Here is a 16,667-nt window from a genome sequence, read left to right as displayed (position 1 = left end):
GCATTTCAAAGTAGACCAAACCATGATGTGTAAGATAAGAATTCATTGCATTTATGTACATATGTAAGTATTATACAACACACAGCACACATTCACTTTAATACCACTAGCAGCTAATCACAGAAGTTTGCGTTACAAAACTAACCATCCAGGAAATAAAAAATACTCTCTTAAAAGTATAAAAAGAGGGGTGCCTGGGTGGCTCAGTCAGTTGAATGTCTGACTCTTAATTTCAGCTCAGGTCGTGATCCCAGTGTCGTGGGATGGACCCCCACATCAGGCTCTGCACTGACGGCATGGAGCCTGCTTGGGATTCTCTCTTCCCCTTTTCCCATCTCTCTCTCTCTCTCTCTCTCTCTCTCTCTCTCTCTCTCCCCTCTGCCCCTCCCCCACATGCATGCTTTCTTTCTCACTCTAAAAAATTTTTTTAAGTATAAAAAGAAAACTTTTAGGATTTTCAGACTTTTTTTTTTTACAAGAAACGTGTTACCTTCATAAATAAAAAAATTTGGAAAAGAAATAAAAGGTTGACAGCCAAATCTATGGTATATTCTTTATATGCTAAACTTAATAGCTTCATATTACTTTTCTAGTAGTATTTTCCCTTTGACTCATTTTTTCCACGATTTTAAGTGGCTACGTTAAAGTATCTTTTTTTTTTTAATGTTTATTTATTTTGAGAGAGAGAGCACACAAGCAGGAGAGGAGAAGAGAGAGAGAATCCCAAGGAGGCTCCCTGCTGCCAGTGTAGAGGCGATGTGGGGCTCAATCCCACAAACCGTGAGATCATGACCTGAGCAGAAATCAAGAGTTGGATACCCAGCTGACTGGGCCACCCCGGAGCCCCTCCACTAAGATATCATTTTAAATGACCATACATTCTATCTTCCCCAAAGCTGATCATAAATAAATTAACACATTAATACCACACCTACCTTTTCACAGATGTCATTTAGTGCTCCTGCTAAGATGCGATATGCACTGGTTTTCCCTCCAAATGGTTCTCCAACAATCATGAAACCATGACGCACAATCATCATCTCATATATTTGAAGTATCTTCTCAGAAAAGAATCTGGTCATTTGCAAATTCATGGACTCACAGTTATCTTTGATAGCTGTTAGCAAATCGTTGTAATCTGGTTTTGGTAATTTCACACCAGGAAACAAATCTGAGGTGATTCCCTGATGACAAATGATTTGGGGATTTATATTATACATTCAATACCCTCTCTCCACACAAATATACGTACACATGATGAAATTCCTCCCATCCTCATATTTAATACTGATGGAAATAGAGCCATTAAATAGTTCAACAGTATTTTTAACAGCTTTTTAGAGGTATCAAGACTAACATACAATGAACAATGTTTAAAGTGTTACAATTCGATAGGTGGAACCATCAACTCAATCAAGACAATCAGCCTATCTATCACTCCCCAAAGTACCTTGTGACCTTTTGTAATCCTCTTTACCTTCTCTCCTTGCCACCTCCCACCTCCGTCACCAAGTTACCACTAATTTCCTTTCTGTTATTTTTTTTTTATTTGTATTGCCTAGAATTTAATACAGATGAAGTTACACATTATGGATGCTGTTTTTTCTGATTTTTATTCAGCATAAAGATTTGGAGATTTGTGCATGTGACAGCATCTGTTAATAGCTCACTGCATAGAAGAATTACAGTGCATTAAAGTATAATGGTTTCTAAATCCATACCCCTGTTGATGGACACTTTCATTGTTTCCAGTTTGGGGCTATTAAAAACAGAACTTCTATGAACATTTATATGCAAGTCTTTCTTTTTTTTTTAAATTTTTTTTAACGTTTATTTCTTTTTGAGACAGAGAGAGAGAGAACATGAACGGGGGAGGGTCAGAGAGAGAGGGAGACACATAATCTGAAACAGGCTCCAGGCTCTGAGCGTCAGCGCAGAGCCCGACACGGGGCTCGAACTCCCGGACCCGGAGATCGTGACCTGAGCCGAAGTCAGACGTTTAACCGACTGAGCCACCCAGGCGCCCCTGTATGCAAGTCTTTGTATGGACAAATGCCTTCACTTCTCTTGGGTGAATACTGAGTAGTGGAATACTTGGGTAATGTGGTTATGATTTTAATATTTTAAGAAAGTGTCAGCTTTCCAAGGTGGTTGTATTATTTAAATTTACCCAAATACTTTTAGTATTTGGTATAGTGTGTCTTTTCAACTTTTTTTAGTGTTTATGTATATATTTTTCAGAGAGAGCGAGAGCCCGAGGAAGCGTGTGCATGAGAGTGGGGGAGGGGCAGAGAGAGAGGAGACTGAATCCTAAGCGGGCTCCGCCCTGGCAGGCAGCTCAGAGCACCATGCGGGGCTCACCAACTGTGAGATCATGACCTGAGCTGTAACCAAGAGTCAGATGCTTAACCCTCAGAGTCACCCAAGGCACCCTGGTATGGCCAGTCTTTTTAATTTTAGCCCCACTCATAGATGTGTCGCAGTATCTTACTGTGGCTTCAGTTTGCACTTCCTGATGACTATCATTTTTTGTGTGTGCTTATTTCCTTTATGTGGATGTTCTTTAGTGATGTACCTGTTCAAATCTTCTATTTTTAATTGGTTTCTTTTCCTTTTTTTTTTTTAAACATCTAATCATTTTTGAAAGACAGAGACAGACAGCATGGGAAAGCAGAAAAGCAGAGAGAAAGCAGAGAGAGAGGGAGACACAGAATATGAAGCAGGCTCCAGGCTCTGTGCTGTCAGCACAGAGCCCGATACAGCACAGAGCCCGATGTGGGGCTCAAACCCACATGCTGTGAGATCATGACCTGAACCAAAGTCAGACACTTAACCAACTGAGCCACCCAAGCACCCCTAATAGATTTATCTTCTTAATGGCAAGTTTTAACCATTCTTTAAATATTCTGCATACAATTCCTTCATCATATATCTAATTGGCAAATATTTTTTCCTAGACTGCAACTTGTCTTTCGTTCTTTTATCAGTGTCTTTCAAAAAGCGAACTTTCAAAATTTTGATGAGTATATGTTATCAATTTATTGTCTTATGCACTGAGCTTTTGGTGCTGTGTTTAAGAAATTTTTGCCGGGGCACCTGGGTGGCTCAGTCGGTTGAGCGCCAACTTCGCTCAGGTCACGATCTCGCGGTCCGTGAGTTCGAGCCCCGCATCGAGCCCCGCATCGGGACCCTGTGCTGACAGCTCAGAGCCCAGAGCCTGTTTCAATTCTGTGTCTCCCTCTCTCTGACCCTCCCCCATTCATGCTCTCTCTCGGTCTCAAAAATAAATAAACGTTAAAAAAAAAAAAAAAGAAGAAATTTTTGCCTACCCCAGAGTCACAAAATATTTCTCCTGTTTTCTTTTAGAAATTTTACAGTTTTACGATACTTTTAAGTTAAAATGTTAGATGAATATTATCTGATTTCAAAGCTGATTATGCAGTGTCATATTACTATAATGATAGACAAATATATCAGTGGAACAGATCAGGGAGTCCACAAAGAGACCCACATACATTTGAACATCTCATTCTGAACAAAGACAATTCGATGGAGAAAAGATAAAGATAGGATGCCTTTAATCCATACCTCAATATCACATACAAAACTTAGTTCAAAGGTATTTTAATCATTGTGGTGGTTAGTATTTTAATCAGCTTAGTCTCTCTCAAAAATTCATGCCCATGCAAAAACCACAAAATGTAACCTCATTTGGAAATGGAATCTTTGCAGATATAATTAGGTAAATTAAGATGAGGTTATACTGGGCCCTAAATCCAATAACTGGTATCTTTGTAGCAGAAAGGAGACGGAGATTCAAATACAAATACACCCAGGGGAGGCCATGTAAAGGTGGAGGCCGAGATTAGAGCGATGCCAACCCACTCCAAGGAACATCGAGGGTTGCCAATAGTCACCAGAAGCTAAGAAGAGGCAAAGGAGTCTTTTCTAGAGGTTTGATTTCAGACTTCTATCCTCTAGAAATTTGAGAGAATACATTTGTGTTGTCTTAACAGTTTGGGGTACTTTGTTATGGCAGCTTTGGGAACGTGATACAATCATATACTGTATGATTGGAAAGAATTATGATTCCATATTTAGTATATAGGAATATATGAATATATAAAGTTGATTGCAAGATCTAAGAAACATACCTTTGTAAACTGCTAAAGCTGTAAGTATTATAGCAACCTATGTGAGAAAAATAACTATTTTCTTTACTGTGAAAGTAAAAGTGAAAATTCAGAAGTGCCTCATGTTTGAACTACACTTTAGAATTTATGAACTATGAACTTAATTGCCCCTATATTTAATCCTTCAAATGCTGTTATAGAGAAACTGATCTTAGTTTATCAAAGCAGTATGTTTCCTTGGGATAAAGGGGGAGAAAAAAGATCGTAGCACAGTGGTCAAGAGCACTCCACAGCCTGACTGCATGGTTGAAATTCCCGCTCGCTCATGTACTAGCCATAAATAAAAGTTAATTATCTTTGCCTCAGTTAAATGATCTGTAAAACAGGGATAATGACAGCACCTGCCCTACCTACTGGGTCATTGTGAGCATTAAGTTACTATTAGCAAAGCCCTTGTGTCTGATCCACGGTAAGTCCACAGTGTTTGATAAATAAATAAACATATCTTCTCAGATTGTTCAAATTGCTTATGGTTGACCTTGAAACCCCAGAACATATTTGGTATCCAGTGGTTCTCAACCAAGACCAGTTGTCCTCACTCTCCTTTCAGGATGTGAGTTGGAAATATGTGGAGTTGTGCTGGTCGTCACAACAAAAAAGGTCTCTAAAAACTGGGGTGAGGGTGGGGGGCAAGGATGCCAAACGTCCTACAGTGCACGGGATAGTCTCGCAACAAGGAATTGTCATTGTCCCAATTTAAAGTGACAGTTATGCGGGATGCCTGGGTGGCTCAGTCAGTTGACTGTCCGACTTTGGCTCAGATCATGATCTCGCAGTTGACGAGTTCGAACCCTGCATGGGGCTCTGTGCCGACAGCTCAGGGCCTGGAGCCTGCTTCGGATTCTGTGTCTCCCTCTCTCTCTGCCCCTCCCCCGCTCATGCTCTGTGTCTGTCTCAAAAATAAATAAACATTAGAAAAAAAAAAGTGACAGTTATGCTCCATTTTTGAGATATTGCTCAATAATGTTCACGGAGTGAATACACAACTGCTTGAGAATACATCTGGTGAAGGAGATTTCCACGTTATAAAACGCAGTGTTTCGAGGCACCTGGGTGGTCCGTTGGTTAAGTGTCCGACTTTGGGCCAGGTCATGATCTCACGGTTTGTGGTTTCAAGCCCCACATAGGGCTCCATGCTGTCAGTGCAGAGCCCACTTCTTCAGATCCTCCCTCCCCTTCTCGCTCTGCCCCTCCCCCTCTCGCGCATGTGCATGCATGCGCCCTGTCTTTCAAAAATAAACATTAAAACAATTATAAAAATATGTAGTTTTTACTCTTGGAAAATTTATCCAGTATACTAGTGCCAAAGACACTGAGGGAAAACATGAGGAAGAAAATTTGAACCTATTCCTTATATATTTGCACTGCCAGCTCTAAGTGCTATGAAAAGATCCTTTCAACTTGGTGATACATGGTTACTAGGGAAAGCTGAAGACACTGGGCCACACTACAGAGACAGTGGCCTTCTCCCCCCTCCCTGTCATACCCCTGCCGTCTTTACACACTGGAAGCTAACTGCTTGAACTTCAAGGCAGCGCAAATTAGTGCACCATCTAACATCTGTTGGGAGACGGGCCCCTGATTCCTTCTATCTGAGACAGGGAAAAGGAAAAGAATGACATCAAATGAAACGTGAAAACCTTAACCATTATTCTAATACTTCTTCTCGATTAGTAATAGTCTAATCTTAAAAATATAACAAGCTTCTTAAACTTAGTTCTTTCTTTAAATTATCCTGAAAAATCAATTTCATAAAAGGCATTATACTCTTTTAAAGAAAGTAAGCTTCTTTAAAAATGTCTTCAATTATTAATTTTTTTTCAGTTTTTTGTTTATTTTGGAAAAGACAGAGACACAGCAAGCAGAGAAGGAGCAAAGAGAGAGGGGGAGGCAGAGAGAATACCAAATGGGCTCGACACTGTCAGCACAGAGCCCGACGGGGGGGCCTCAAACTCCTCAAACTGTGAGATCATGACCTGAGCCAAAACCAAAAGTCAGACACTTAACCGATAGAGCCACCCAGGCGCCCATCTTCAATTATTAATTTAACAAACATTGACCACGTACCTTTTCTGCGCAAAGGATTCAGTGGTGTTTTAGACCAATTATTCTCCTTCATGGAGCCTACATTCTAATGTAATTTATAAGCAAACATACTTTGCAACTTTTGTGGGTTTATTACATTATGCAGTTAAAAAGTACTATTTAAAAATCCCAACTTGTTGAAAGTCATATAAAGTAACAGAGCTAGTTAAACACACTTCAAGTACAACATGGGATGATCTGTTTTTCTGTGCCGTGTAGTTATTATCTATAGACGTTTCTCCTAGGGAATTGCAAAGTTGGACACTTGATAAATACACAATTTTAAAAATTCTGATATAGCAAAATAATAAATGTTCTTACCTCAAAGAGTGGTAAATCGTGGGACAAAAATTTTGGCAGATTTACATCAATAATAGATCTAAGCAGCAAAATTTCTTCATTTTCATTTGGATATTTCAGCTAAAAGAAAATATACTCAAGGTGATCTCTCCATCTTCTAAATGTAACCTCTACATTTTCACACACACATACACACACAGACCCTAAAGACAATTTAAATCCATGTAAAATTGTTCTCATTTGTTTTCATTTCATTGGATTGTTATTAATTTTAGAGTCTGAAAAAATTCCAAAACACCTGTGATAGACCCAAAGTTTACTAAAAGCCTGGTTGAACTCCGAACCCGTTGCTCATGCCCATAATAAGGTTAGCATCGTTCACAAACATGGAAACTGAGAATTATTTCTCCCAACTTCCAACACTTTCTTCAACATCTCACTCCAAAGTTTCTCCTACCATCATGGATTTAATTTTCCAGAACACTCTTCCTTTCCCCTAGAACCTTTATGCCTAATAAATTCCACATCCCAGCTGAACTGGCTTTGTAACCTTACAAAGTCAGTGATGTCCAGCTGTCAAGTTCAGAGCACCCAGTGCCAAAGCTAATTCTGCACATATGGACTTTGTCTTCAGATCAATGTAACCACACATAAATTGTGAAGTGTCAAAAGTCTATTGTGTGATTTGAGAAGCTATTATTTTAAAGCAAATGTTTAAATTGTTTCTTGACATAATAAAAACAAACTTCAAAATATTCAAGCCAACACTTTCAACCACTCTAAATTAGCTTTTGACAAAGAATGATAGGATTCATTTGCAGGATTCATTTGCAGCATAACTTAATAGCTCAATTCCACAGTCAAGATGTCAGTGATAACATACACTAGGACAATGCATTATCTTTTCCATTATCCGACCACAGAATAATTCTGACATGCCAGGTTAATATAAATTGTTGCTTCTAGTTGCATTTGCTTATTGCAAAAAGACAACGACTTGAAGTTATGCTAGGCTAATGTGAAATAGAATATCACCACCATATATCAGAATTCTCAGTAACATTATTACAGAAGATAAAAATGCATGCCATTGTTCTTAATCATGTAGAATATATTTTAAAATCTTTATCTTCTACAACACATGAACATGAACATTTTATAAACTCCAAGGTCACATTTTGCATTTTGCTATTAAGTATAGCCTACCTTGCTTTGTTTCATAAAGAAATAATGCACATTAATAGTTCATGGCTCCACAAAATACTTTCAATGAAAGGTTACACAAGACTTAAAATATTTGTATTTCTCCATCTATATAGTTATGATTCATACCATTTTAAAATTCAAATGTTATGCTGCAAATCTACAACTGCTGGTCTACAATAGATTGTAATTATGGAATTACATTAATTGATAATGTTCAGCCACATTTGTATATATTTATTAATTATACATTATTTCTTTTAAGGCTATATATGTTCATATAGACTGAAAGCCTTCAAAATATTCTCAGCAACAAGGAATTTTATTCCTTGGTAGTACTTAACTTCATACATTCAAAATTACGGAGGGGCACCTGGGTGGCTCAGTTGGTGAAGGGTCCGACTTCAGCTCAGGTCATGATCTCACAGTTCGTGGGTTCGAGCCCCACGTTGGGCTCTGTGCTGACAGTTCAGAACCTGGAGCCTGCTTTGGCTTCTGTGTCTCCCCCTCTCTCTGCCCCTCCCCAGCTGGCACTCTGTCTCTCCCTCTCTCTCAAAAATAAACATTAAAATTTTTTTTTAAAAATTATGGAACTGAACTCAAATCAAATCACTAAGAATTACATTTAAGTTTTTACAAATCCTAAAAATTTCCTTTTTCACATGTGCAGACGATCAACTATTTTTTAGTACAACTGAATTTTTTTTCAGTTGGGGAAACCAGCCAGTATTGGAACTCTGTAAAGACAGATGGCCCTGAAATTTACCAACAAAATTTATGAGTAAGAAATAACTTGACTCCTCTACCTTTAGATTCCCAGCGGCGGTAAGCACAGACTTCACAGCTCTCATGCCATAGTCATAGTGATGTTGTGAGGACAACTGCTCTGAACACAAGCGGTAGGTGGCCACGATTTTCACTGACAGTGGACGAGCTGTGACGAACCCACAGGAGTACAGGACTATTTCAGCAATCATGGCATAATCAGGCACCATCATTGCCACTGTCCGAAAGAGAGCCTGTAGGAGTGCAGAATAGGTGTTTTTTAAAGAAGACCATCATAAAGATGACTTACTGGGCATTTCCTTATGACTTTATAGCTCTTCCTCAATAATATTAAATTACAGTGTCCAGATCATATAGATAAGAACACTTAATTTTAAAAATGGGTTTCTAGTGGTGCCTGGGTGGCTCAGTTGGTTAAGAGTCTAACTCCTGATTTTGAATCAGGTCATGATCTCACGGGCTGGTATGATCAAGCCCCAGGTAGGGCTCTGTGCTGATAGTGTGGAGCTGGCTTGGGATTCTCTCTCTCCTTCTCTGTCTGCCCCGCCACTGCTCACATTCTCTCTCTTTCCCTCTCTCGAAATAAATCAATAAACACTTTTAAAAAATAAAATAAAAATGGGTTTCTTGTCATTGTTATAATACATATCATTAACTTCTGTATAAGTATTTTTCCTTAAATCATGATTTAAGAACACTTATGAATTCTTATGGTACTTAGATTGATTCTTCTTGGCAAGTGACAGATTATAGGGAAAAAGTATCCAATTCTGCTGGGATGTCCAAAAGCTGGGCTTTTCTTCTGGGCTGGTGAAAAAGTGCCTGGTTTGGGGAGACCTGGGCTGTAAGTAAGGTTCTCTAGGAATCTAATTAATTATATGCAATGGGCTAATCAGATTACTCCTAATAACAAGGCTATGTTAGATAAATAAGGTATTTTGAGATATCTTTAACTTTTTTGTGTCTATAGTAAGCATGTCAGTCTTTCATCAAGCATAAAGAAATGAAAACTGGAAGTCACAGATAATTAATACTAGAAATAAATCAGTTTTCCAAATTGTAAAGATATTTTTATTGATTGATTTTTGAGAGATATAGAGATAAAGAAAGAGAGAGAGAGAGAGAGAGAGAGAGAGAGAGAGAATCCCAAGCAGCCTCCACGCTGATGTGGGGCTTGATCTCACAACTGTGAGATCATGACCTGAGCCAACAGCAAGAATCGTACTCTTAACCAACTGAGCCACCTAGGTGCTCCAAGATATTTTTTTCTCATGATATTTTAACTGTTGTGGGATAGATAAATGTTACATGATGCTAACTAAAGAGAAAGCTCAACAGATTTTAAAAGAATAAATAAGAAAATTTAACTTCACAGGGCACCTGGGTGGCTCAGTCAGTTAAGCATCTGACCTTGGCTTAGGTCATGATCTCATAGCTCGTGGGTTTGAGCCCTGCATCGGGCTCTGGGCAGACAGCTCAGAGCCTGGAGCCTGCTTTGGATTCTGAGTCTCCCTCCCTCTCTGCCCCTACCCTGCTCATGCTCTGTCTCTCTCTCTCCCTCAAAAATAAAGATTAAAAAGAAATAAAAAAAATAAAAGAAAATTTAACTTTAGAATGTTATTACGTGTCAAGTCCTACTTCAATACCTCGTACATTTAGACAGGAACCTTTGTGTACTAAAGAGAAAAAAAATAACATTCTAGAAAAGTGGCGATTTTTTTTAAGTAGGCTCCATGCCCAGTGTGGGTCTTGAACTCACAACCCTGAGACTGAGAGTTGCATGCTGTACTGATTGAGCCAGCCAGGTGCCCCTAGAAAAATGGCAATTTTTATTCAGATAGTTGGTAAGTATCTTCCGGGCATTCATTGAATTACCTGAAACACAGGCAGATAGAAAATTAGACATCTCGCTTAACTGATCCTATAGACTGTTCCAGGTTGAGAATAAAAGATTTGCATCAAACAAGATCCTTCCAATGTGTTAATTACTAGCTAGAGACCTTAGTACACCTATTTTATCAGTAAGGTTACCATTAAAGAAAGAATAAAATGTTAAAAATACATAGCTTGAGCAAATAACTTGGAACAGAGAAGCTTAAACAAGTGCTCTAAAGCACTACATATTTGAGAAACAAAGAATGCAAGAGAATTACTATATACATAGTACCTCTTCAAATTTTTTTAATGTTTATTTCTTTTTGAGAGAGAGACAGGGCATGAGTGGGGGAGGGACATAGAGAGGGAGACACAGAATCTGAAGTAGGCTCCAGGCTCTGAGCCATCAGCACAGAGCCCGATACAGGGCTTGAGGCCACAAACTGTGAGATCATCACCTGAGCCGAAATCGGACACTTAACCGACTAAGACACCCACGTGCCATAGATAGTACCTCTTTAAAAGGGTAGTTTCTCAACCGCTTTTTTTTTTTCTCAAGTAAAAAAATGAATGAATCAATGAATCAATGAACAAATCAGTCAGTGGGTCCATGGCTAGGTTAGGGTGGTGTGGTCTTTCCACAATAGTATAAACTGCTACTAGTTTAAGGTGAACATTCAGGTCTGTGTGTTGTAGGCTTCCCTCTGACAACCTCAGGTATTTCACAAATTCCTATTCACATTCTTTCAGCCCTACTAGCAATATGGCCATGGAACACTATGCAACAGACAGATCAGTAGCCAAGAGAACAAAAAACAGAGTGTGGTAAAGAAGTTTTGAGGGGTTATCATGATGTTCCATCCAATAGGAATCCTTCACCAAAGACTTAACTTTGCTTTTTATATATCACAGAGGAAAGCATCCTGCTCAAAATATTTTTAGGACTAAACTGTTATGGGGGTGGATATTCTAATTCAATGGTTCTCCAACAGTGTGTGAGAAATACTGATATGATATGGTTTGATTTGAAATGTGTCAGAAATAATTTGTTAGTAACAGCAATAAGTTTAAAGGCAATTTAGTGCTCTTAAAAATTTTTAAGTTAGATTCTGGCTTACCCAATGACATACTTTCTTGAGTGTAAGAGTATAGTTCCAGGTATCATACCCAGGCTTGAATAAATTCTGATACATATAGTCAACACGACCATTATCTTTCTGGAAAGCTATGTATCAGGTTATTGGCTTTGTGATATTAGAAGATCTGGAATATGCCTGTTTTACCATGGCTTCTAGCATTCGACTATTCTGAAATGTCATGTTGAGTGGATTAGAATAGTTTTAATATTAACTATAGCTTCTCTAACGTAGAAATGTGCTTAAGGAATCGACCTACTATGCAGATCTTATCTAGGGGTACAGGATGTCAAAAGGGGACTCTTTCTGCATGATGCACATGGGCGTAGGGAGATGGCAGCACAGGGGAAGCTGGGTCCTAATTCCAAGGTTCTTGTAGATCAGGCCAAGAACTTTGAACTGTTTTTCTGCCGGCAAAACAAAAACAAAAAGCCCAGTAGCTTAACTCTGGAAGTTATAGGATCAGATTTCTTCTGATGACACTGGTAGACTTTTAACGGGGAATTCGTTAGAGTGAATTTTAGTGAGGCAGAGATTGGTGACAAGTGGGTTGCTGCACTAAGACACACAAGAGGAGACTGAAGAGGGACAGAAACAAGGTGTGGTGATGAGACTAAGCGGGAGCAGCAAGAACTATAAGGCTTTTGTAAAATAGGATTCCCATTATTGGGGACCAGCTGAACCACTGGGTGAAGAAGAGGGAAGCTTCAAGGATGACTTTGAAGACATTCTCCAGGCCTCTGGGCCTCAGTAAGCCTTTTGTTTTTGTTTCAAGGAAGACAGATTTCTTTCTTTTCAGACTAAGGCATTTTCTTCAAAATTGTTAGGTGTTTCCATGTATGCTTGCAAACAGACGTCCTGTAGCACTTCTAACTAAGGAGACTGCACAGTGGGAAGAACCACAAAGCTACCAGAATTTAAGAGCAACTTTTGGTCTAAAGTAGAAGGAAAATAATACATCACCCACAGAACCACAGGTGGATAATTTTGACACCATTTCAACACGCACAGCACATGAAACCATGAGACAACCTGCATTACAGGTTACAAGGGCATTGACACACTCAGCTAATAACAGTCCCAGCTTTTTATGATGAGCTATTCACACATTTCTGCCTTTACAAATACTATGTAATCACGTTGATCCTACTTAAGAAAAACAGCATATAAAAGCACTGCTACAAAAAGAGCTTTCTAAATGTAAACCACAATGAAAAGTTGCAAAATGCTTCTTAGATAAAAGAAGATTTACCAGTTTTTATTTTTTAATCATACCATCCTTCACTAAGGCAAAGTACTAAAACATCTAACATATAAAAGTGCATGGAATACAAATACCAAATACTGGGTAGCAATTGGTTGAATCAAGTCTTTTTGGTGGAAGAGAAAAATTCCTCACCTAGTCTAAGAAGTCCATCTAAATATGTGAATAGTGGAAGGAATGTAGGAGCAAGCTCCAGGGGACTCGGTTTTAGATCCACAATTACCATTGCATTATCCTTCAACATTGTTCTTTATGCACTAGCCACAGATGCAGTTTATCAGAAAAGGATATAAAATGCCTAAGATATGGGGAAATGCCATATTTCTCTCACAATCAACTTTTTGTTTTTTAAGTGAAGATTCTAGATTGAATTAGCAAAGTGTTTTGCTCATTTTACCAAGAAAAAAAAATAGTGTTGGGTATACATGAGAACTGAGAGTTGATGTGAGCTGTGAATTATTTCAGCCTCTGTTGGAAGGCAATTCAGCAACACAGCACTTGGTCCTATGGCCATACTTTAAGGAAATATTTTAAAATAGAGAAAAGCCTTAAGTAAAAATTGCCATTGCATTATTATTTATAACAAAGGAAAACTAAAAGCAACCTAAATAACAGTAAGGCACAATGCAGTAAATTTATTTGCTGTTTTGAATTACGTTTATACAGACAGGAAAATGCTCATGCTATAATGCTAACCTGGAAAAAAAACTGAGCATACACAATTGCCTGATTCCACCATTTAAAATGAGCATTTTTTTTTTAATTTTTTTTTTTTTCAACGTTTTTTATTTATTTTTCGGACAGAGAGAGACAGAGCATGAACGGGGGAGGGGCAGAGAGAGAGGGAGACACAGAATCGGAAACAGGCTCCAGGCTCTGAGCCATCAGCCCAGAGCCCGACGCGGGGCTCGAACTCACGGACCGCGAGATCGTGACCTGGCTGAAGTCAGACGCTTAACCGACTGCGCCACCCAGGCGCCCCTAAAATGAGCATTTTAAAAGGCATTTAAAATTGTGGGATATAATATAGTAAAGAATAGGATGGGTATCTTTTTCAGCATTTCCTATATTTTCTAATTTTCTGTAATTATCATTATTTTTTTTAGTAGGCTCCATGCCCAACATGGGGCTTGAACTCACAACCCTGAGATCAAGAGTTGAATGCTCTACTGACTGAGCCACAGCCAGGAGCCCCAATTATCATTATTTTTAAAACACAAATTTGGAAACTGCACTGGGTTTGCATATTTATTTTCTAAGGGCACTCAAAGCTTTACAAATTATTTTCTAAAAGAGTGTTCTATAACATCCAAAAGCAAATGTTTTGCATAAAATTCAAAGATGACATGTTCTTTCTTTTTTACATATTAACTTTATAAACTACAGAAAGGAAATAGATGATATAATTGCCCCTTCTGTACCTTCAGATTATCTGGCAGTTCTGATCGCCCTGCATATCCAGGGTTCATTGTTATAAAGACAGCACACGTGGGGTCGAGTTTTAACTCGGTTCCTTCAAACACCAGTATATCAGTACCTGCATTAATACCTGTGGGTCATCAAGAATGAAATGCATTAGCAATTCCACATATAAATACGATTTGTGCCATGCACTGCCTCTCATATTTCTGTTTTCACATAATGCAGAGACAAACTAGTCCATTACCTCTTTGGATAGTAAGAATTTGTTGAGCAACCACAGACAGTACTTCCAAATCAATTCTGTTAAACTCATCAAAGCAAGCCCAGGCGCCACAAGATAACAGTCCCTGGGAGAAAAGAGTAATGAAATTTTTCAATTATATCTGATTGAATGTTGCATTGAAATGTTGCATTTTCACCTGATGTTTTCAAGGATTTAATATCCTAGCAAGGAAACTCCTTATTCACCTTTATCTTTAAAGACAGCATATTATTTTTTATTAGAAATTCATTATTCTCCATGAATAAGGAGTTTGATCAGTTGGAAAATTGTCCAATTGGTCTATAGCTTTTTATTTTCTGTATATCTTTTGGCATTTAGATGTATACCTGAAATCTCAAAGCCTTTCTTACTTTTTTTTTTATACAAGTTGATTTTGCTTGCTTTTTCTACATGCAATTTTTTATTTTCTAGATTTTATTTTCTCATTTTCTAGATTGCAATAATTCTCTAAATAAGATGACTTCTTTGCTAATGAGACTACTTTGTGGTCTAAGGACCTTAACAGTCAACTAACAGTCTCAGGCCCTAGTTTGCACTTCTAACTCAAAACTACCTCACAAATATGTGTCCTTTGGTCATTAAAGAAAACTGGAAAACCAAGCTTGAGTAGCTCAGTCCAAATTCAAATTTACTTAAAAAAAATCAATTTGACATTTATTGAATGCATTTCCTGTAGATTGTATGTGTATGTATATGTGTTTCATTAAGTACCTGGTAGATGCCAGGCATGATGCATGTCTTTTATGTAAAGAAACTAAGACTATATCATACAAGATATTAAGTAATTAATAAAAGGCCACACAGCTAATAGTGCCTGACCTTGGATTTATACACAGTTCCACTACTGAATCCCACTGGATTAAATGTGAACTCCATGAATTTCGAAGATTAGTACATTTTCATTAGAGAAGACTATGACTTTGATCACTGCATATCATAAAAGGATTAGAAATCACAGAGAACAAAAAATGCTTTTGAAGTTACATATTCAATCAATTATAAGGATTGTGAGGTTCTTAATAGTAAGACCCATGTCTGTCTCATTCTGTACCCCCATTATTCAGCATGTTCCTAACACAAAGTATGTAACCAACACATACTTATCAATAAGCAACTTTAATATCAAAAGTATATGAATCTATAGCAAAGAATGAAGAATATCATTATATTCATTCAAAAACTGAGTAGTACATACCAGACTTTCCTTTAAACATTTAGGAATATAATAGCTGTTCAAACTACACTACACACAGACTCTTTAAGATTTACTATCTCTTTCATAAATAATCATTACAGTAAGATTGTGTGTCATTACAGAGTATGATTAATGTGATAAGGGGTCATTCGAATGTTTTTTTGATACTTATTATAATTTTGACTTTTAAAATCTTCTTCTAATTGTTTCAGCATCACAAAGGCAGACACTTTTTATATTCCATATCTGTTATAAAATGACTAGGTTGTATTTCAGCCAGAACAGTTTATTGTATAGGGTAGGATTTGTATATTCTTTTTTTGTGAATTTGTGTATGTGTATTTTTAATGTTAACTTTTCTGAAAAAAATTTGGAAAATAATTACAGAATATTTAAAAGTAAGAATTACAGAATCTTTACAGAAACATACACATAAACAGAACCCATAATCCCAAATGGATAATTCTGTGGTCAACTGTACCAACTAACATTTTAAGGAATAATAGGCTGTAGCAATAAAATGCTAAAAAGACCAGATATTCATAGGTTTAATTTTTTTTAATGTTTATTTATTTTTGAGAGAGAGAGAGAGAGAGAGAGAGAGAGAGAGAGAGAGAGAGAATGAGCAGGGGAGGGGCAGAGAGACAGAGACACAGAATCTGAAGCAGGCTCCAGGCTCTGAGCTGTCAACACAGAGCTGGACGTGGGGCTCAAACTCACAAACCTTGAGATCATGACCTGATCCAAAGTCGGATGCTTAACTGATTGAGCCACCCAGGCACCCCAGATGTCATGGGTTTTTAGACAAGGATGTTATATTTTTAACTTCCCCCTTTTGTAATCTTACAGACTCCTAGGAGTGAGAATCTGACTCAGAATAAGAATAAAAAGTGGATTTTAACTTCACAAAAAAAGATTAACTAGA

At 37.8% G+C, this 16,667-nt stretch overlaps 1 protein-coding gene across 3 annotated transcripts in view; it reads right to left on the bottom strand.

Moving 5' to 3' along the window:
- DNAH7 (dynein axonemal heavy chain 7) overlaps positions 1-16,667 on the bottom strand; it is a 265,127-nt gene that overhangs the window by 146,195 nt on the left and 102,265 nt on the right. For all 3 annotated transcript variants that reach the window (XM_058710674.1, XM_058710688.1, XM_058710679.1), the window contains 5 exons: positions 14,509-14,611; positions 14,264-14,391; positions 8,588-8,800; positions 6,600-6,698; positions 936-1,184 (listed from right to left, as the gene is read on the bottom strand). In XM_058710674.1, coding sequence (XP_058566657.1) covers positions 936-1,184; positions 6,600-6,698; positions 8,588-8,800; positions 14,264-14,391; positions 14,509-14,611 — 792 coding nt within the window. The remainder of the gene's footprint in view (positions 1-935; positions 1,185-6,599; positions 6,699-8,587; positions 8,801-14,263; positions 14,392-14,508; positions 14,612-16,667) is intronic.

The sequence above is a fragment of the Neofelis nebulosa genome, chromosome 2 (assembly GCF_028018385.1).
Source record: "Neofelis nebulosa isolate mNeoNeb1 chromosome 2, mNeoNeb1.pri, whole genome shotgun sequence".
Taxonomy (NCBI): domain Eukaryota; kingdom Metazoa; phylum Chordata; class Mammalia; order Carnivora; family Felidae; genus Neofelis; species Neofelis nebulosa.
Note: the sequence above shows the minus strand (reverse complement) of the source record. Positions and strands in the feature narration are given on the sequence as shown.